The sequence below is a fragment of the Solanum verrucosum genome, unplaced genomic scaffold, assembly GCF_900185275.1.
Source record: "Solanum verrucosum unplaced genomic scaffold, falcon-dt-bn FXZP01000165.1, whole genome shotgun sequence".
NCBI lineage: Eukaryota > Viridiplantae > Streptophyta > Magnoliopsida > Solanales > Solanaceae > Solanum > Solanum verrucosum.
In genome coordinates this window covers 2,233,955-2,254,803 of record NW_026020340.1, presented here as the reverse complement: position 1 = coordinate 2,254,803, position 20,849 = coordinate 2,233,955, and the positions used below count along the sequence as shown (strand labels likewise).

At 30.2% G+C, this 20,849-nt stretch overlaps 3 protein-coding genes and 1 pseudogene across 3 annotated transcripts in view; 3 read left to right on the top strand and 1 right to left on the bottom strand.

Moving 5' to 3' along the window:
• LOC125837185 (protein DETOXIFICATION 27) overlaps positions 1 to 20,124 on the top strand; it is a 226,157-nt gene extending 206,033 nt beyond the window's left edge. Inside the window, exon 9 of the mRNA XM_049516331.1 lies at positions 20,115 to 20,124. The gene's annotated coding sequence lies outside the window, so the exon portion shown is untranslated. The remainder of the gene's footprint in view (positions 1 to 20,114) is intronic.
• Positions 431 to 3,765, top strand: LOC125837224 (serine/threonine-protein kinase SAPK1-like). Its single transcript, XM_049516380.1, has 9 exons — positions 431 to 558; positions 1,185 to 1,259; positions 1,425 to 1,526; positions 2,045 to 2,098; positions 2,258 to 2,369; positions 2,440 to 2,534; positions 2,664 to 2,768; positions 2,869 to 2,967; positions 3,463 to 3,765. The coding sequence occupies exons 1-9, from the start codon at positions 439 to 441 to the stop codon at positions 3,763 to 3,765; spliced, it is 1,065 nt and encodes a 354-aa protein (XP_049372337.1). The 5' UTR covers positions 431 to 438.
• Positions 1,760 to 1,882, top strand: LOC125837288 (5S ribosomal RNA; annotated as a pseudogene).
• LOC125837191 (peroxidase 17) lies at positions 8,365 to 10,614 on the bottom strand. The gene is made up of 3 exons (XM_049516339.1): positions 10,362 to 10,614; positions 9,854 to 10,045; positions 8,365 to 8,994 (listed from the first exon to the last, which is right to left on the bottom strand). Exons 1-3 carry the CDS (start codon positions 10,566 to 10,568, stop codon positions 8,380 to 8,382), a joined length of 1,014 nt encoding a protein of 337 aa, XP_049372296.1. The 5' UTR covers positions 10,569 to 10,614; the 3' UTR covers positions 8,365 to 8,379.
• Positions 20,125 to 20,849: the final 725 nt, after the last annotated feature.

Sequence of the window (20,849 nt, the reverse complement as noted above, 5' to 3'; positions counted from 1 at the left end):
ACCAAACCAAACTTAACATGGTATCAGAGTCTCGATATAGACTAAAAAATCGGACTATGAATGGAATGTCCCACATTGGAATCATGACCTCCTTATAAAACTTGGACAATCTTATCTCTGGACCTTCTTCGTCAGAAAATTACATTCCTTTTACTAAAAATCCTGAGCCATCATTGATCTTTTGTCATTTTTTTTATGTTAGTTTTCTCTTTTTAGTTTCAGGCATTTAAATATACCACGTTGGTAGAGTCAACATATCTTAATTGTACTAAAAATTCAATCCATTGGAACAGTGCCACGTGTCTACCATTCTCTAGTGTATGTTCTTGTCAAGTAGGACTTGATCAACAGTTCACCTTAGTTATTATAAATAGTGCCTTACATGTATTATGTTTTTTTGTTTTCAAATACTCAAATTATACACTTTTTATTAATATAATGGAAAGGTATGAAATTTTGAAAGATATTGGTTCTGGTAATTTTGGTGTAGCAAAGTTAGTCAAAGATAAGTTGACAAATGAGCTTTATGCTGTCAAGTATATTGAGAGAGGCAAAAAGGTTTGTGTTGCTTCATTTTTTTCCTTTTTGGAGTTCGGTATCTATTTGAAGGCCAATGATTAGGGTAGAAGGTTAGCAGGTAGCTGATTGTTGTTGCTTGTTGTGTGGGAGAAGTAGAGTGCTCGCCTCCTCTTATCTCCTTCTAGTAGTATTATTTAGTTATCGTGTAGTTTCTTATCCTTTAATGTGTATTACTACTTATTACTTTGGTTGTTTTGTGTTTTTATATTTTACCGTCTTATTTTCTTACAATCCCGCGTAGAATACTTTTATTTTGAGCTGACGGTCTATCAGAAATAGTCTTCACGCCATAAAGGTAGGGTAAAGGTCTGCGTGTATTTTACCTTCCACAGACCTCACTTGTGGATTAGACTGGATATGTTGTTGTTGTTGGAGTCCGGTATCCACTTTTGGGCTCTAACTAAGCCTAATTCGCATTGTGTAAGGCATGTTAAAAGGGGAAGCGCGCTCCCTACCAGGATTTTTTTCATATCTAGAACTGGAAACTTTTTGAGTAATTCATAATTCATAATTCATGTGGTAGTTATGGAGTATGTAAAGTTGATCTTGTTAATTGACAAAAAATCATTTTTGCTATTCTTTCTTACTTTATTTTGTTTGTGCAGATTGATGAGCATGTTCAGAGAGAAATCATGAATCATAGGTCCTTGAAGCATCCCAATATCATTAGATTCAAGGAGGTAATTAATTAATGATGCATTAATTACCTATGTCAACGTCTCGTCTAAAAGCTTAAACTAAAAAAGAGAGCGCACCACACATTTATTCACTTAATTATGTTTTCAACACGTTCTCTCACGTTTGATGGACTAAAGTTTTAAACCATGTTGTTCATTATTGTGTAGGTATTTCTTACCCCAACTCATCTAACCATAGTGATGGAATATGCTGCTGGTGGAGAGCTTTTTGAAAGAATATGCAATGCTGGTAGATTCAGTGAAGATGAGGTAACACACACAAAAAATAAAATAAAATTGTCGCTCGGATTATCCAAAAATGTTGCCTCACTTGTGTCGTAAAACTGCGCTACTTTTGGAAGATCTCACACGCACCCTGTAGCATTTTTGAAGAGTTTGAGCAAAACATAGATAAGCACTCAAATTAATTCCTCTTCTTCTTGGAAATTTGAGATACGCGTGTCTATTTTAAATTTTGATCCATCTTTTAGAAGTTCGAATACATATGTGATTATATCAGCACTAACGCGTCAAATCTCATCAGACCTCTAAAGTTAAGCATGCTTGAGCGAGAGTAGTACTGGGATGGGAGACTCCTTAGGAATTAAGTTCCCGTGTTACATCCCTCCTTTTATCAAAACTAAGCTTAATTTTGTCTATTTAATTATTATTATTTTTGCTTAAAAGGCCCAAATTGTTTTATCAAATATATAATTCAATTTTAGTGTCACTGTATTTTGAGCTCTTTTTTTTATGTTATCTGTCCTGTTTTTTGTTATATTTTTCAGGCAAGATTTTTCTTTCAACAACTTATATCAGGAGTCGGTTACTGTCACTCAATGGTAAAATTTAGACCTATTACTTCATTTGAATTAATTTATTCTTTATTAACTTTTATATGATGCTTGGAGTGCCATCCTTTTCTGAACTCTGCTAATGCGGGATGCTTCCATACTCATGTTCTATGACATGCATTATGATGTCCAAATATTTTTTTGCAGCAAATTTGTCATAGAGATCTCAAGCTCGAAAACACGCTCTTAGATGATAGCTCAAAACCGCGTCTTAAAATATGCGATTTTGGCTACTCCAAGGCAATGATCTTGAACTCTACTCTATGTTGAAATTGGATCATTGTTTCATCAAAATAGTTTCTCATTGTTGTATGTATAATTCATTGTGTAGTCATCAGTCTTGCATTCTCAACCCAAATCTACTGTTGGAACTCCGGCCTATATCGCCCCAGAAGTCTTATTGAGAAAAGAGTACGATGGGAAGGTACAATTATAACGATTTGAGTAATAGTTTTGATCGTATATTGTCAGTATATATAACTTAAATTTGTTCATCAATTATTTGTTTGACTTGAACTTCATGGTTTAAATGTCATTATTTTGGATGTAACAGCTAGCAGATGTTTGGTCTTGTGGGGTAACATTATATGTGATGCTTGTTGGTGCTTATCCTTTTGAAGATCCTGAAGATCCAAGAAATTTCAGGAAAACATTAACAGTAAGTTATGATTCATATTTTTTTTAGAAAAATTACACGTTAATTTCACGTATGGTCATTGAACGTTACTCGGTATAACTGAAATTTTGGTTTATGACAGAGGATATTAAGCGTTCAGTATTCAATCCCTTATTACGTTCGAGTTTCAAAGGAGTGTAAGCTTCTTTTATCTCAAATATTTGTAGCTGACCCTAGCAAGGTTTGTAGTTGTATTTTCACTTCAAATTTGTACATTTTTTTTTTGTTGTTTTTGGAGGAAAAAATTATTGAAAACACTCTTAAACTAGGCATGAATTATTAGTTTCATCTCCGAACTATTGACAACCTTAAAAACACCTCTTCACTTGATTAACTGAACTTAAATACATACCCGATCTTGCAATATGAGTGAATTACATCCTTAAATTCTTCTCAAGTTTAGAGGTATTTTCAACACTTATGTCGGCTTTTTATTAAGATCCCCATGCCCTTACAAGGGTTTGAGACCACTTGCTATGTCATGTGGCAGAGTGGGGGTGATCAAGGGTGTGTCTAAGTTTAGTTAGTCAAGTAGAAGGGTGTTTTAAGGCTGTTAATAGTTCGGAAATGAAACTAATGATTTGCATCAAGTTTAGAAGTATTTTCAACAATTCTCTCTTGTTTTTTGTTTTGTTGATAAACAACTAATTGTGTTGTATGCTTTTTGTATATGTAGAGAATAACTATTGAAGAGATTAAAAAACATCCTTGGTTTCTAAAAGATTTGCCTATAGAATATATGGAAGGGGAGGATGCAAGTTTACAAATGAAAGAAGAAAATGAACCAACTCAAAGTATTGATGAAGTGTTAGCTATAATTCAAGAGGCAAAAAAACCAGGAGAAGGGCCCAAAGGTTGTGATTTATTGGTCAAGGGAATAAGTAGTAGCATTGATCTTGATGATGATGATGATTCAGATATTGATGATGATACTGATGATGAGATAGAGACAAGTGGGGAATTTGTTTGCGCTTTATGAGTGTTAGCTTGTGTATAATAGACTCGATGTGATCAGATTCTTTATCGGGTTTGCATATGGCAGGAGATTGATGTAGATTATAAGATAGAGATGAGTGCATGTTTTTTTTATCTTTGTATTATGAGTGTTACATGTGTATATTTGATGTGGTTCGATTGCTTCTTGAATTTTATTTGTATAGTGAAAGCTTTAGTGTGTTCATTAAAGGTTCTTTATGATGAGTGTTACTTTACATTGTGTCATGAAGGTCAAAGTCAAAACTATGATGATGATCATTCTTTAGCCATGAAAATGATATTTTTTCCTATGGTTGTTTAACCATGATTAAGTGATATCAGATATGTATTTTCACTTTACTTCGAAATTATGTATAAGATAAAGTTTCTTGATTCGGTGAAAACGCCTGTTATCGATAAATATTTACCTTTTTTAGCATAGCGGTTTTAAGTTTTACTCTATGGCTTTTTGCCTTTTACTTAATCTCATATATATTATGTTTATGAAATTCTCTAATTTTGGTAAAGATTATACCATGTAGAAATATTCAATCATGTATGAACCTTTTGATTCTATATAACATTCTTGTAATTGTATATAAACACTACAAGTTGTACCTATGTTATGAACCACATGTTCATTAGACCAATAAAATGCATAAAGAATTTGTTGTTAATGTCTGATAATTCATATATCCGATCCTAACTGATATTCAACAAAGCACAATTGTTATTATTCAAATAAATCTATCAACTAAATCGAGAAAATTTTAACCTTACAATAAGAGTATATATACTATTATACCTACATGTCACTTGAACACAATTGCTTGCTCTATGTTCACATCCATTATCTAATGATTATTTCGAATGACTAACTTTCTTTTTTTTTGTTGGTTACAAGATTTCCAGGGTATATATTTTTGAGAAAAAACAGGATAATGTTTCTGTGCTGCTTCTATTAATTCTTATGTGTCCTCCCAATAATTGATATGTGTGTCCCACTTATATATAAGTTAGTAACAATTTTGTGCTATAATAGTTGTCTTTAATTATTGATTCTTTGGCTAGCTAGATCTTGAAGTTTCCCATAATAAATGTTAATGGATAGGGTTGACAAAATAGAACAAGTAACCATCTAATCTGACCTATTAAATGTACGGATAAGGGTCAAAATTGCCCCTGAACTATGCGAAATAGATCATTTATACCCTCCATTATATTTTGGGATCAAAAATACCCCCGCAGTTATCCCAGGAGACCACAAATACCCTCAAGAGTTAACACCCCAATTTTTTAGTGACGTGGCAACCCACATGGGACTAATCCCTCCACCTAAGCATTGTCAACTAAGATTCACTACAAAAGAACTTGACTTTTAGTGGCGACAAAGTCGCCACAAAATCCCAAAATATTGCCACTAAAGGTTATGAGTGATTTTTAGTGGCGACTAAGGCTCCAACAACCATTCGCTAGTAAAACCTATTTTTTCAACAAAAAAAAATGATAATTAATTTTCAATTGCGACCTAATTTTCTAAAATAAATAACTTGCAATATTCATATTAAAAACATCCAATATTATTAAGAAAAATAATCAAAATTACTTCTCGATTCAAATCTCCTACTATATATATATAATGCATCATTGAACATATTATACATTTACATATGACATAAAAATAAAACATATTGTGTCTTCAAACTCCTACTTAATTAATATCATATTTGGTTTTTTAAAAACAATGAAGAAAAAAACACAAAATTAGAATTTAATGTTAAAAACTTTTAGTGACGATTTTCTGGGCTTTTGTGGCGACTGTTGTTGCCGCTAAAGGTCTAGTTCTTTTGTAGTTAATCCTAGTTGGCAACGCTTAGGTGGAAGGATTAGTCCCACGTCAACAAAAATTTGAGGTGTTAACTCTTGAGGGTATTTGTGGTCTCCTAGGATAACAGCAGGGGCATTTTTTATCCCAAAATGTAACGAAAGGTATAAATGGTTTATTTCATATAGTTCGAGGGCAATTTTGACCCTTTTCCATTAAATGTAAGATTGGATAACTAATCATATACATCAAAAATATCTTTAACAGTAATTAATTAACGATGATAGTTTAATTGTCGTTAAATATATTCTTTTAGAGGCAGTTAACACTCTTTATAAATGTCCCTAAAACATATAACAACATTGGATCTAATAGCAATTAACTAATGCTGGTAAAGACTTTAGCACTATTTGTTAATATATATGCATATTTATTATCGCTAAAAGTTATTTTTATTGTAATGATAATAGATCAAATATAGATATTATTCATAAATTCACTAAAGAATAAATATTCAGATGAGTAATATGAAATTTTTTCATGGAATTCATTAGAGGAATGTTTTTGATAAAAAAAATGATTATTCGGATGTATTTCTACTATTTTTTAAAATTAATTTCACCAATACATATAATTTAGAAGAATATGTGAGTGATTCATATACAACTGATATTCATATAACAATACTCATTTATTCACTTGTTATTTTTTAATTTTCAGTTTTATCTTTGTGTTCATTTATGATCATGTTATACCCATCGATTAACTTATTTTTTAATCAATATTAGATACAAATAAATTAAATATTACATCCGTTCTTATTTAACTCATTTTTTATCCGTTTATATTCGATCCGACTCCCATTTTTGCCACTCTAGTCATGGGAGACATTAGAAAATGGGAAAATTTCACATCAATCATGCAGCACATCAGATAATTAAACATTAAACAACATTATGAATGTGTGTTGAGCTTTATAACAACATCATCAACGCTTAGTGATAGGGACTTAAATTAATATTAATAAAGTTATTATATATATAATAGTAGAGTTAATAATGTTTTTATTTATAAAAAAAAGTATGAAACAACTTGTAACTTTATGTTTTTATTTTCTTTTTCAAAAGAGCTTTTCACAAAAAAAAGAAAAGAAGGGAAATTGTATGAAATAGCAAACTATTAATTCAAATTAAATGTTATAGCCATAGTTTATGTTAATTGTAATTCGCAGCAAACATCCCCTTTTTTTGTCATCTGATTCGGTATACAATTAGTCATTTTCGGTATACAATTAGCCATTTTATACATTTCGGTATAAAATGTGTTTGTGTTTGTATAAAGTGAGAGAAAAGTGTATAGACAAATACAAATACATATATTTTCGTCATATACACTTATAATTATACAAATACAGATCTTATTATACAAATTACAATGTATAAATGAATTTATACAAAACTGAACAATTTGTATAAAATTGGATGTTTGTAGCGAATTATACAAATCAAAAGCTCCATTGCAAACATAAAATTTGTTATGGAGCGCAATTATACAAACTATAGTTATAACTTACACATATAATTTTTATGTTTGTTATATGTAAAAGTTGCTCTAAAAAAATAAGGCTTTTTATTGAGGTCCTACCTACGAGGAGGCCCATTATGATCACTTGGCCCAAAAGGCCCAACCCACCTCTAAGCCTTATTAGCACAAATCAATCGCACAACTGTCTCTATTTGGGACGGTGTTTAATATAACTTATGTCTCATAACTTGACTCCTACAAAATTTATATCAAGCGTGGAAAAAATTCATTAATTTTATGCCGAGTAAATTAGATCCCGATAAATAATAATAATTTGATCCACATATAGTCAATGTTTGTACTGAATTTGGATTTTATATATCTTATGTTAGTCCAGAATCATAGTTGTGTGATTTATTAATGATGCACTGGGTAATGTAGCTTATTACAAGCAAGCAATTGTTTAAACCTCTTTAATTAATTAAACAGGCACTCCATGATTCCAAGGGTATTGACAAAGAACTTTTAAGTGTTAGAAACTGATTTTATAATTAAATAGTTGCGTGTTTGGATAAACGTGTATTTGTTGAGAATTGCTATGCTCTTTTTTTTGTCGGTAATGACTTTTGTACCGTTAGATGTTCATAACCACTCTACGTCTCAATTCCAAACTTGAGTCTGAACTGTCTATATGATTCTCACTTATCATGTTATTTCATTTAGACTCTTGTTTTTCCTTTGCTTAACATTGCAAAAAAAATAAAAATTTAACACATTAGTAAGTGATTGGCCTATTTTTCTCATTTCTAATAATGTTTATATAAGTTACAAACTTACAATATATCTTTTTAAGGCACCCAATAGCCAACCATCAAACATACATAGAAACAAATCTACTTACTATACTATCCTTATCATTAAATAACAAAAGCGACTTTTACTTTTACCCTTTTTTATTTGAAGTCTCAAACAAGACTTCAACACGGGGTCGATGGCTATTAGCCACCCTATAATCGCGTCTTATCTCACTTATCATGTTGTTTCATTTAGACTCCTGTTTTTCCTTTGCATATTGTTAACATTGCAACAAAAAAAAAAATGTAACACATAAATAAGTGATTGGCCTATTTTTCTCATTTCTAATAATGTTTCTATAAGTTACAATATATCTTTTTAAGGCACCCCAATAGCCAACCATCAAACATACATAGAAACAAATCTACTTACTATACTATCCTTATCATTAAATAACAAAAGCGACTTTTACTTTTACCCTTTTTTGTTTGAAGTTTCAAACAAGACTTCAACACGGGGTCGATGGCTATTAACCACCCTACAATCGCGTCTTATCTCACCAGGACGCCCCAATTGTAGATCACCCATCTTAACCATACCTTCAGCAAAATCCTTAAAAAACCTTTCTTGATCAACACTATACTCCTTAACATACTCCCTTGTTATAGAGTTAGTAAAAAGTGTTTCATCAGAATTCAGAAACCCTCTCCCATTCACCAAATCTTTGAAATACTGATTATCAAACAACTCAGGTGTTGCATCTAAATCTCCAGTCACATTCCCATCACCACCAAGTGGACAAAGTTTGTCTAACTTTTCTCTGAATGATGGCTCAATGGAAGGGTCGGGACGCCCCGATCCGGACTGATTGTATAGCCTAAACACAATGGAGAAACATCTTCCTTTGCCAATGGAATGAGAGCCAGAGAGGGCTACAAGATCTTGGACTGAAAGATTGAATCTGCTAAAAAGATCAATGAGATACGTTGCATTTGATCTTGGACTTGGCATGATTTGGTTTGAGTCTTCTTGGCTTGCTGTTAAACTGTCTAGTCTTCCCAACTTTACTTCCCAATATGGACCTCCACTCTGATGAGTACAAAGATAAAAACAAATATCAGTAGTCGCTTTAGCTCATTTCACACTCATTAAAAAAAAAAAGTAAATATAATGGATTGTTTGACTAAGTTGCGCATATTTATTACTAGTAGATGTTTCTTAAGAATTGATGTAAGGGTATAATTGGAAACTATTACTAATTTTAGTCTTGAATTATTATAAAAACAACTTATTTTGGGATGGAGGGGTACTAATCAAGTACTATTTGTTTTTCTTATATTTGAGGGGCAGCGAAAAATACAAAGTGATTTCTTTGTCGTTTATCTAAACAGAGTTGTTTGTTCATGAATAAATTAAATATTTGGAATACGTGATATTTAAAGATAATTTCAAATAAGTATTTGTTTATCAAGCTTGAAAATACATAATTTTAAGTATGAAAAATATATTTTAGGGGTATTTTCAAGTTTTCACTCGAAAAAGAAACTTTAAAACTTTTTATCTCAAAAATACCCTTCAAAATAATTTTTATTTTTCGAATCTCAAACAAATCATAACCAAACACCTACTAAAAATTTTAATGGGAAAATATTTATATCGAACTTGTAATGCTCCGCCGCCCTACCCCCCCCCCCCAATCGATATCCTCGCTACTAGGCAAAAACTCATATAGTTATAGCGGTTAATAGACACCAAATATACCTTGTGGAGGAGGCGGCGGCACTCCCAAAGCAAGACTTACAAATGAACCCCCCTCCTCTCCCCTGCCTCCCCTACCCTCACCCCACCACCACCACACAACCCCCCACACACAAAAGTAATAAAAAAACAATGATCTTTTTCCTTTTTTAGGAAATGTAAGTTAAAAGATAAGACTTGAAAAATTTACCAGAACAACAGCATCTCTAGCAGCAATGATTAAAAGATCAGCACAAGAAACAACACCAGGACAAGCTTTCTCCAAAGCCTCTTTAACATCATCAACAACTTCATAAGACCTCAATGAATCTATATTAGATAAAGCTAACTTTTCACCAAGCATGTTTGGTGTATCATCCAACAACAAAGAAGCATCACATCCCTAAAAAAAAAAATCAACAACACAAAACATTAGCCAAAAAGCACCAATCTTTATGGGAAAAAAATCAAGAACTCAAAACAGTAACCAAAAAGAATCAATTTTTATGGCAAAAAAATCAAGAACTCTAAACATTAACCAAAAAGAACCAATCTTTATGGGGAAAAAGTCAAAAACTCAAAACATTAACCAAAAAGAATCAATTTTTATGGAAAAAAAATCAAGAACACACAACATCAACCAAAAAGAATCAATTTTTATGAAAAAAATAAGGGGGAGGGGGGGGGGGGGGGGCAAATGGGGTTCTTGAAATTCTTACATTAACAAAACAATCATGAAATTGCAATCTCATAACAGAAGCTATGCTTCTTGTTTCTCTTTTCATAGCTTTTTTCATAACTTCTTTGACTATAAATTCAGCTTTTGGGCAAGTGTGAGAGTAAAAATTTGGCTTTAATGTTGTAGAAATAGCAAAAAGATTCAAACTTTGGAGAAGAATGAAGAAGAACAAAAGGGTATAACCCATTCTTGATTCTTGGGGGTTTATTTTTTTCAAGAAAAAACTAGTTTTTTTTTTTGTTCTTGAGAGAGATGGGTTGGGTTCTTTAAGGAAGAAATTCCTAATTTGCATGTGTTGTCAGCATTATATAGAGGATTTTTTGGTTGAGACAAAGTGGCCAATTGTGAAGAGTTTGTTTTGGGTTGAGTGGGGTTGGGGGTGAGGTGGGGTAGCGTAGGGTCATGGTCTTCTGTATTTTTGTCATTTATTTTCTGATTTTTCAATCAATTGGACCTACTAGTTGCATTGGTAGTAGAATAGGTGATGTATTTTTCTTTTTATTTATTAGAATCGAAATTTATTGACTAGATTAATTTAAATTTATTGACTATAATTGAATACGCTCCTAGTCAAGAAGTTTATTATTTCCGAGGACTAAATCTAGACGGTTCTAAGGTAAAATTCAGTATTTTCTCATCTCCTGTTTATTTATTGCTTTTGGAAAAGTTACACCAAAATTAGTAATTAGTATCATGATATATTATTTTGTGAGAAGGTGAAAAACTGAAAATAATAGTATCGAGATTAAATTTATTGAATTCGAAACTAAATAAGTTTCCCGAGGACTGAATACGCTCCTTGTCAAGAAGTTTTTTATTTCCGAGGACTGAATCTAGACTATTCTAGAGTAAAAATTCAGTATCCTTTTACCTCCTGTTTATTTATTGATTTTGGGAATAGTTATACCAAGATAGTGATTAGTATCTGGATATATTACTTTGCGAGAAGGTGAAAATAATAGAGATTGATTATTTTGAGATAAAATGATGAAAATGACAAAAAAATCCATGAGGTCCTCAAATCGTTTTTCTACTAAATAAGATGGATGAAGGATTTTCTTTTTTTTGTAAACCAAACAACTTCTTCTTAGAAGTTATGCAATACATGTTATTTTTAATTTAATAAATCAACCGATCAATAAAATATAATATCACCATAATGAATTTCAGCATTATTAATTTTCCATTTCCAGCATAACTTGTCTTCAGACCAAACAACCCCTAATCTACGAAGAAAAACAATTACTAACACTTTTTGCACACATGCCCTATCTTGCTATATGATTAACAAAATTTTGCAAAGTTTCAATTTGAGTCATTTGATATAAATGTAATTAACATAATGGTAAGAATGATTAGATGTGACTTAACATTGATAGTTGGGTGTATTATATGATGACACGTAAAAATTGAAAACGAATCAGATGTGATTTAATATTGATATTTGGACATATCATGGGATAATAGATGAAAATTAAAGACAAATTAGATGTGACTCACATTGACAATTAAATGTAAATTGAAGACAAATCGAATGTGACTCAACAAAAGTGCATGGTAGATACCGATCATCACGAGAAAAATTTCACACAAGGTATTTCTTAAGGCTTAGCTTTAAATATACAAATCTATGTATACTTATTTTGGGATAAAGGGGGTACTAATCAAGTACTATTTGTTTTCCTTATATTTGAGGGGCGGAGAAAAAAACACAAAGTAATTTCTTGTCATTTATCTAAATAGAGTTGTTTGTTAATAAATCGAATATTTGAGGTACTTGATATTTTGGGAGTATTTCAAATAAGTATTTGTTTATCAAGTTTGAAATAAATAATTTTAAGTATGAAAAATATATTTTAGGAGTATTTTCAAGTTTTCACTCAAAAAAAAATACTTCTAATTTTAAAACTTTTAATCTCAAAAATACCCGTCAAAATAAATTTTATTTTTTGAATCTCAACCAAATTGTAACCAAACACCTACTAAAAATTTTAACAGGAAAATATTTTTATCGAACTTATAACCCTCCGCCGCGCACCGCACCCAACCACCAATCGATATTCTACCTACTAGGGCAAAAACTCATATAGTTATAGCAGTTCATAGATGCGAGATGTACCTTGTGGAGGCAGCGGCGGCGCTCCCAAAGCAAGACTTACAAATGACGTGAGTCATCATTTTGATAGGAAAAATACATCATTTTTTCTTCGCTTGTATAGATGGTAACTAGTTTACAGATATGTGTTTTGCACGTGTGTTCCATGTAATTTTTTATAAATCCGTAAAATGATGGAACACACGTGCAAAACATACAAATCTATGTATACTTATTTTGGGACAAAGGGGTACTAATCAAGTACTATTTGTTTTCATTATATTTGAGGGGCGGCGAAAAAAACACAAAGTAATTTCTTGTCATTTATCTAAATAGAGTTGTTTGTTAATAAATCGAATATTTGAGATACTTAATAATTTGGGAGTATTTCAAATAAGTATTTGTTTATCAAGTTTGAAATAGATAATTTAAAGTATGAAACATATATTTTAGGAGTATTTTCAAGTTTTCACTCAAAAAATAAATAAATTCTAACTTTAAAACTTTTAATCTCAAAAATACCCTTCAAAATAGTTTTTATTTTTCGAATCTCAACCAAATTGTAACCAAACACCTACTAAAATTTTAACAGAAAAATATTTTTATCAAACTTATAACCCTCCGCCTCCCACCCAACCCCCAATCGATATTCTCACTACTAGGGTAAAAACTCATATAGTTATAGCGGCTCATAGATGCGAGATGTACCTTGTGGAGGCAGCGGCGGTACTCCCAAAGCAAGACTTACAAATGATGTGAGTCATCATTTTGATAGGAAAAATACATCATTTTTTCTTCGCTTGTATAGATGGTAACTAGTTTACGGATACGTGTTTTGCACATGTGTCCCATGTAATTTTTTATAAATCCGTAAAATGATGGAACACACGTGCAAAACATACAAATCTATGTATACTTATTTTGGGACAAAGGGGTGCTAATCAAGTACTATTTGTTTTCCTTATATTTGAGGGGCGGCGAAAAAAACACAAAGTAATTTCTTGTTATTAATCTAAATAGAGTTGTTTGTTAATAAATCGAATATTTGAGATACTTAATATTTTGGAAGTATTTAAAATACGTATTTGTTAATCAAATTTGAAATAGATAATTTTAAGTATGAAAAATATATTTTAGGAGTATTTTCAAGTTTTCACTAAAAATAAATAAATTTAACTTTAAAACTTTTAATCTCAAAAATACCCTTCAAAATAGTTTTTATTTTTCGAATCTCAACCAAATTGTAACCAAACACCTACTAAAATTTTAACAGGAAAATATTTTTATCGAACTTATAACCCTCCGCCGCCCACCCAGCCCCCAATCAATATTCTCGCTACTAGGGCAAAAACTCATATAGTTATAGCAGCTCATAGATGTGAGATGTATCTTGTGGAGGCAGCGGCGGCACTCCCAAAGCAAGACTTACAAATGATGTGAGTTATCATTTTGATAGGAAAAACACCATTTTTTCTTTGCTTGTATAGATGGTAACTAGTTTACGAACACGTATTCTGCACGTGTGTTCCGTGTAATTTTTTATAGATCCGTAAAATGATGAAACACACGTGCAAAACATACAAATCAATGTATACTTATTTTGGGACAAAGGGGTACTAATCAAGTACTATTTATTTTCCTTATATTTGAGGGGCGGCGAAAAAAACACAAAGTAAGTTCTTGTCATTTATCTAAATAGAGTTATTTGTTAATAAATCGAATATTTGAGATACTTAATATTTTGGGAATATTTCAAATAAGTATATGTTTATCAAGTTTGAAATACATAATTTTAAGTATGAAAAATAGATTTTAGGAGTATTTTCAAATTTTCACTCAAAAAAAATAAATCTAACTTTAAAACTTTTAATCTCAAAAATACCCTTCAAAATAGTTTTTATTTTTTGAATCTCAATCAAATCGTAACCAAACACCTACTAAAATGTTAACAGGAAAATATTTTTATCGAACTTATAACCCTCCGCCTCCCACCCAACCCCCAATTGATATTCTCGCTACTAGGAAAAAAACTCATATAGTTATAGCGGCTCATAGATGCGAGATGTACCTTGTGAAGGCAGCGGCGGCATTCCCAAAGCAAGACTTACAAATGATGTGAGTCATCATTTTGATAGGAAAAATACATTTTTTTCTTCGCTTGTATAGATGGTAACTAGTTTACGGACACGTGTTTTGCACGTGTATCCCATGTAATTTTTTATAGATCCCTAAAATGATGGAACACTCGTGCAAAACATACAAATCTATGTATACTTATTTTGGGACAAAGGGGTACTAATCAAGTACTATTTGTTTTCCTTATATTTGAGGGGTGGCGAAAAAAACGCAAAGTAATTTCTTGTCATTTATCTAATAGAGTTGTTTGTTAATAAATCGAATATTTGAAATACTTAATATTTTGGAAGTATTTCAAATAAGTATTTGTTTATCAAGTTTGAAATACATAATTTTAAGTATGAAAAATATATTTTAAGAGTATTTTCAAGTTTCACTCAAAAAAAACTTCCAACTTTAAAACTTTTAATCTCAAAAATACCCTTCAAAAATAATTTTTATTTTTGAATCTCAACCAAATTGTAACCAAACAACTACTAAAATTTTAACAGGAAAATATTTTTATAGAACTTATAACCCTCTGCCGCCCATCCAACCCCCAATCGATATTTTCACTACTAGGGCAAAAACTCATATAGTTATAGCGGCTCATAGATGCAAGATGTAGCTTGTGGAGGCAGCGACGGCACTCCCAAAGCAAGACTTACAAATGATGTGAGTCATCATTTTGAAAGGAAAAATACATCATTTTTTCTTCGCTTGTATAGATGGTAACTAGTTTACGGACACGTGTTTTGCACGTGTGCTCCATGTAATTTTTTATAGATTCGTAAAATGATTTAAATCTATGAAAACATGCATCTAATTAGTAATAAAATGCAACAGCCACAGTATACTTTAAATTTACTGATCAGATTAATTTAAATTTACTGAACACGCTCCTTGTCAAGAAGCTTTTTATTCTCGAGGACTGAATCTAGACAGTTCTAAGGTAAAAAGTCAGTATTCTTTTATCTCCATTTTATTTATTGATTCTGAGAAAAATTATACCAGGACTAGTAATTAGTATCATGATATATTACTTTGTGAGAAGGTGGAAATAATAGTATCGAGATTGATTGTTTTGAGATAAAACTATGACAATTACAAAAATATCCATGAGGTCTTCAAATCACTTTTCTACTAAATAAGGTAGATGAAGGATATTTTTGTAAAACAAACAATTTTTTCTTAAAAATTATGCAATTCATGTTATTATTAATACTGTGAATCAAACGATTAATAAAATATAATATCACCATAATGAATTTCAGCATCGGTAATTCCAATTTTCAGCATAACTTGTCTTCAAACCAAACAACTCCTAGTCTAGGGAGAAAAATAATTAAAACTTTTTGCACACATTATTAACAAAATTTTGCGATGTTTCAATTTGAGTCATTTGATATAAATGTAATTAACTGAATGGTAAAACAGATTAGATGTGACTTAATATTTATTGTTGGGCGTATTATGATACGTAAAAATTGAAGACGGGTCACATGTACTTCAATATTGGTATTTGGACAGATCAGATATGACTCAACATTGACAGCTGGACGTATTAGATTAAAGTGACACGTAAATTTGAAGACAAATCGAATGTGACTCAACAAAAGTGGTAGATATCGATCATCGTGAGGGAAGATTTCATACAAGGTATTTTTTAAGGCTTATCTTTAAATATAGATGGTAACTAGTTTATAGACACGTGTTTTGTACGTGTGTCTCGTGCAATTTTTTATAAATTCGTAAAATGATTAAAATTCTATCAAAACATGCATTTGATGAGTAATAAAACGCAACAATTATAAATAAATTATTAAAAGTGTGACAAGAAACATGAAATGAGGATGGTAGTTTAATGTTATAATGAATTCCTTTTACGCTAATAACTATAAATTTAAACTTCAGTTAGTAGTTAGAAAACTTCAAATAAAGCCATACATAACTAATTTTAACATACATAATTACAACATTTGAGAATTCATAGAAGATCAAATTAAAGAAGTCTAATAGAGGGAAAAACAGATAAAAACATAAAAGAAAAAATACAACACACAGGACTTTCTTAAGACTTTAATCATAACAATATAAATGGAAAAGAAATACAAAATGAATACATGATTTTTCGAGTTCTTATCAACACATTTCTTTCACAATCAATCAAAATTCAGGTAGTATCTCTTAATAATGGAAAGTTACAAATATGAAAAGAATGAGAGTCATAGTTATTAGATATAGTCATGAATATGAATTAAAATGAACAAAGGAAAAGAATAGTTGATAAATTAGTGCATATGATATTTAAGTGCAATGAAAATAAATACATATGGTGATGCGTAAAAATTGAAGACAGATCAGATGTGATTCAATATTGATATTTGAACGTATCGTAAGATGCTACATAAAAATTGATGACAAATTAGATGTGACTCAACATTAACAGGTGGATGTATTAGATTGAAGTGACATATGAAAATTCGAGACAAATAGGATGTGACTCAACAAAAAGTGCATGGTAGATATCCATCCTTGCAAGGAAAGATTTCACACAAGACATTTCTTAAGGCTTAGTTTTAAATATGCATTCTTTTCCTTGCTGGTATAGATGGTAACTAGTTTACGGAAACATATTTTGCACGTATGCTCCTTTTTTTATTAGATCCGTAAAATAATTAAAATCTATAAAAGCATGCATCTAATGAGTGATAAAATACAATAGTTATAAATAAATCCTTAAAAGTGTGACAAAAAACATCAAATGAGGATGATATTTTAATGTAATAGAGGGAAAAACAAATAAAAACATAAAAGGAAAAAACACAGCATAGACATTCTTCTTAAGACTTTAATCATATCAGTATAGATGAAAAAAGAAAAACAAAATAAATACACAATTTTTCAAGTTCTTAACAACACCTTCCTAACACAATCAATCAAAATTCAGGTAGCATCTCTTAATATTTGAAAGTTTAAAATATGAAAAGAATGAAAGTCATAGATACTAAGACTAACAATTAAATATGAGTCATGAACATAAATTTAAAATAAATAAAGGAGAAAAATAATAAATAAATTAGTGCATATGATATATAAGCGCAATGAAACTAAAAAAAGAAAAAGGAAAAGATAAAAAAATTATGTAACTAATTAATTTTTTAAAAAGTAAAAATGTCTAACATCTTTGTATGGATATTTTCATCTTTCTTCTTTTGACTTAATATTTTCCATTTTTAATATTTAATCATAATATGCTAATTGCTAACTAGATATTTTAAATATATTAATTTAATATAGCAGAAAATTGGTAATCCAACTTTATACTTTAAATGTTACTACTATAATTTTCTCCTAACTAATTCTACTTATATATTATTATAGGTAGTTTCATATAAATATTTTTCAAATAATTTGATAACATAATATTATTTATATTTTCAATGAATAATTACCATTAAGCTTTTATCCATATGTCTTTCTCACCCCTACAAAACAAAAAAAAAAGTTCTTCCACCACCGCCCAAATAAACATCAACTTTGGATAATTGTTACTTTTTTCTTAGTCTCTTTTTTTTCCTTCGTTCAATGTTTGATATTTATAAAACGTTAATTAATTTGAATTCGTATTACATAAAATTTATTAAAAGAGAAGCGCTTCATATATATTAGACACTTTTTAATATATAATGGTCCAAATTGAAGGGTCTTTGTTGCCCTATATATGTCAATAAAATTAATGTTACATAAGAAGAAAATAGCCAAACAACAGCAAGAGGTCCCCCTCTCTGTCATTTTACACAAGTTTGTGAATTGTGACACATCCTTGTGTTGTATAAAGAAATAAATAATTGACCAAACATTACCCCTTTACGTACAAAATTCGTTTAACACAACATTGGTAAAATTAAATAAAAATGCTATTTTTAAATGTTAATTCAAAGTACATCAACTTTTAAAATTTGTCAGTATATATTATTTAGACGTTTGAATTATGACATGTTTCAGTGGTTAATTATTTGAGCATATGATGAAGTGTTTATATTAGATATTTTCGGCTCAAAATTTGAAAAAAATTTCTCCACGTGTTCTCAAGCATCTATTATATATATAGATGATTTAATCACCTAAAATATGTCATTTTATTCAATTACACGCTATCTCAATAAGCCATACGCAATCTTATTCTAGTTGAGTCTGATGTGTACACAATCAAAGGAAATGACATATTATATGTGGTTATCTTATTTATATAAAGGACGCTTGATATCATGTAAACACTTTTCCAAAATTTGTGTTGAAAGTGTTTAATAGAAATATTTTATCATAGTTCACGTGTTCAATTAAAACGTGACTTTTTTTCCTATCCGATATTTGGAACCCGCATTGAAACCCGATTAAAATTTAGATCGCGCACTGCAGGGCTCATTTCATACTCAAGGATCGAGTTTGAGACCTCCAATTAAGGGTCAATCAGTCACACCAATTAAAATATGTCAGATTTAAACATCTTAAACTTGTCATCCCATCATTTTCTTTCATAGGAGCCCCCACCATTATATACTTAAAATAATGAAAACATAAGAAATCAACATATATATAAATTCTACTCAATATAACCATATACTTGACACAAATTGGATCACACATGTCCATCACTAGTACTCTATGGCCAGTGGAGAATTTGTGGAAATGTAGCCACCTATTGAGTGACACATTTCCCAAAAATTAAGTTTATGTAAGGATTGATAATTCACCCTATGTAGGGGACTATATATAATTGGACCATATTGTAAGGAAAATGGGGAACAAACAACTCTATATAATTGGATCTACAAATTGTCTTTGGAAAGGATGATAGACTTTGTTTCTATTTGAAATGTCAAATGAGATTCCTGCCCCCACCAAAAAATGGTTCAATGTATGGATTAAAAATTTATTCGCATCTGATGTTTTTATGAATTATAATAATTTATTATGATTAATCGATAAATTAAAGTAATTATAAATAGTCATTTTTGGTTATGTAATTGGAAAATAGTTATTGTTATGAAATATTGAATTTGAGACGTGAAACTTCAAGATAAGAGTTATTTTTTGAAGTTTTGAAATTTCAATTGTAGAGTTTCAAACTTTGTGACAGTAGCTATATTTTAATTACATGACGAAAAATGACAATTTTTGAATTTTGTCTCTTATAACTTAGATGTATCAAAACGAGTCTCCTAAATTTTCACAAAACGACCTTTTAAAAGGTTGATGTTTAATGTTTAATCTCATTTTAAAATGGTATAAATATATACAAATAGACAAAATTTCTCTTTCTTCCCATTATCCTCCCCATTCTTCTCCTTGTGCACAATTAAAAATATATTGAAGACTTATTGCTTAATTGTGATTATTTTGATTGAAACAACAATATGATTTAGGTTAATTGAGCTTGCTTGTAGGAGAAGACAAAAGTGGATCTATTGATTTATGAAAGATTTGAGTTGAATCTAATTAAAAATTATTGTTATTGGGTATAACAAGATTGAATACTAAATTTAGAGTCATTTGGAGTTGATATGGAACCATTTGAAAGTGTGATGTTACTTTAAATGTGTTGCTAAAATTTCTATTGACTCAAAATATCCTAGTAACCCAAACAATTATTATTATACTGATTTTTTCAATGAGATAAAAAATTAGATGGTAACACTCGAAAATCCTGTTTGTGTGTGAATTTAAATCTCAATATTAATCTTTCTTTCTTTCTTTCTTTCTTCTTTCTTTATATGTTTCTTATGTAATAATAGTCAAAATAGTTAAAACATAGACTATTTTTAATCACCAAAATTTTATTTTTAAGACTAATAAAGAGAGGAAGTGAAGAGAGAAAGAACCAACCCCTCCCACCCCAATTTCCTTTTCCCCAATCTTCATGTATTATAAAAGAGACAAATTCACGAATAGGTAAGAATAGAAACACAATCAGTGAAAATAACTATAATTTGCTTAATTACGTTTCGTAGCTATATGCTAGAAAGGGAGAGAGGCGAGTGAGATTGAAAGGGGGAGAAGTGTGAGCGAGAAAGACGGAAAAGAGATGAGAGGGACGAATTGTATTTGTAATATATGTTGGATAATTGTATATATGTATCAATGCATGTATTTGTAATATATATCAATGAATACAATTGTATTAACAAATACAATTTGTATTAATGAATAAATTGTATCAAGTTTAACATTTGTATTTGTATAATTGATTGCTAT

Bases quoted from the DNA above. Each gene is read 5' to 3' on its own strand.
- LOC125837191 (XM_049516339.1), bottom strand. From the start codon at position 10,568: ATGGGTTATACCCTTTTGTTCTTCTTCATTCTTCTCCAAAGTTTGAAT. The intron at 10,046-10,361 runs GTAAGAATTTCA...TTTTTTTTTTAG, and splicing joins TTCATGATTGTTTTGTTAAT to GGATGTGATGCTTCTTTGTT. The intron at 8,995-9,853 runs GTAAATTTTTCA...TGTACTCATCAG, and splicing joins CTAGAGATGCTGTTGTTCTG to AGTGGAGGTCCATATTGGGA.
- LOC125837224 (XM_049516380.1), top strand. From the start codon at position 439: ATGGAAAGGTATGAAATTTTGAAAGATATTGGTTCTGGTAATTTTGGT. The intron at 1,527-2,044 runs GTAACACACACA...TATATTTTTCAG, and splicing joins GTAGATTCAGTGAAGATGAG to GCAAGATTTTTCTTTCAACA. The intron at 2,968-3,462 runs GTTTGTAGTTGT...TTGTATATGTAG, and splicing joins TTGTAGCTGACCCTAGCAAG to AGAATAACTATTGAAGAGAT.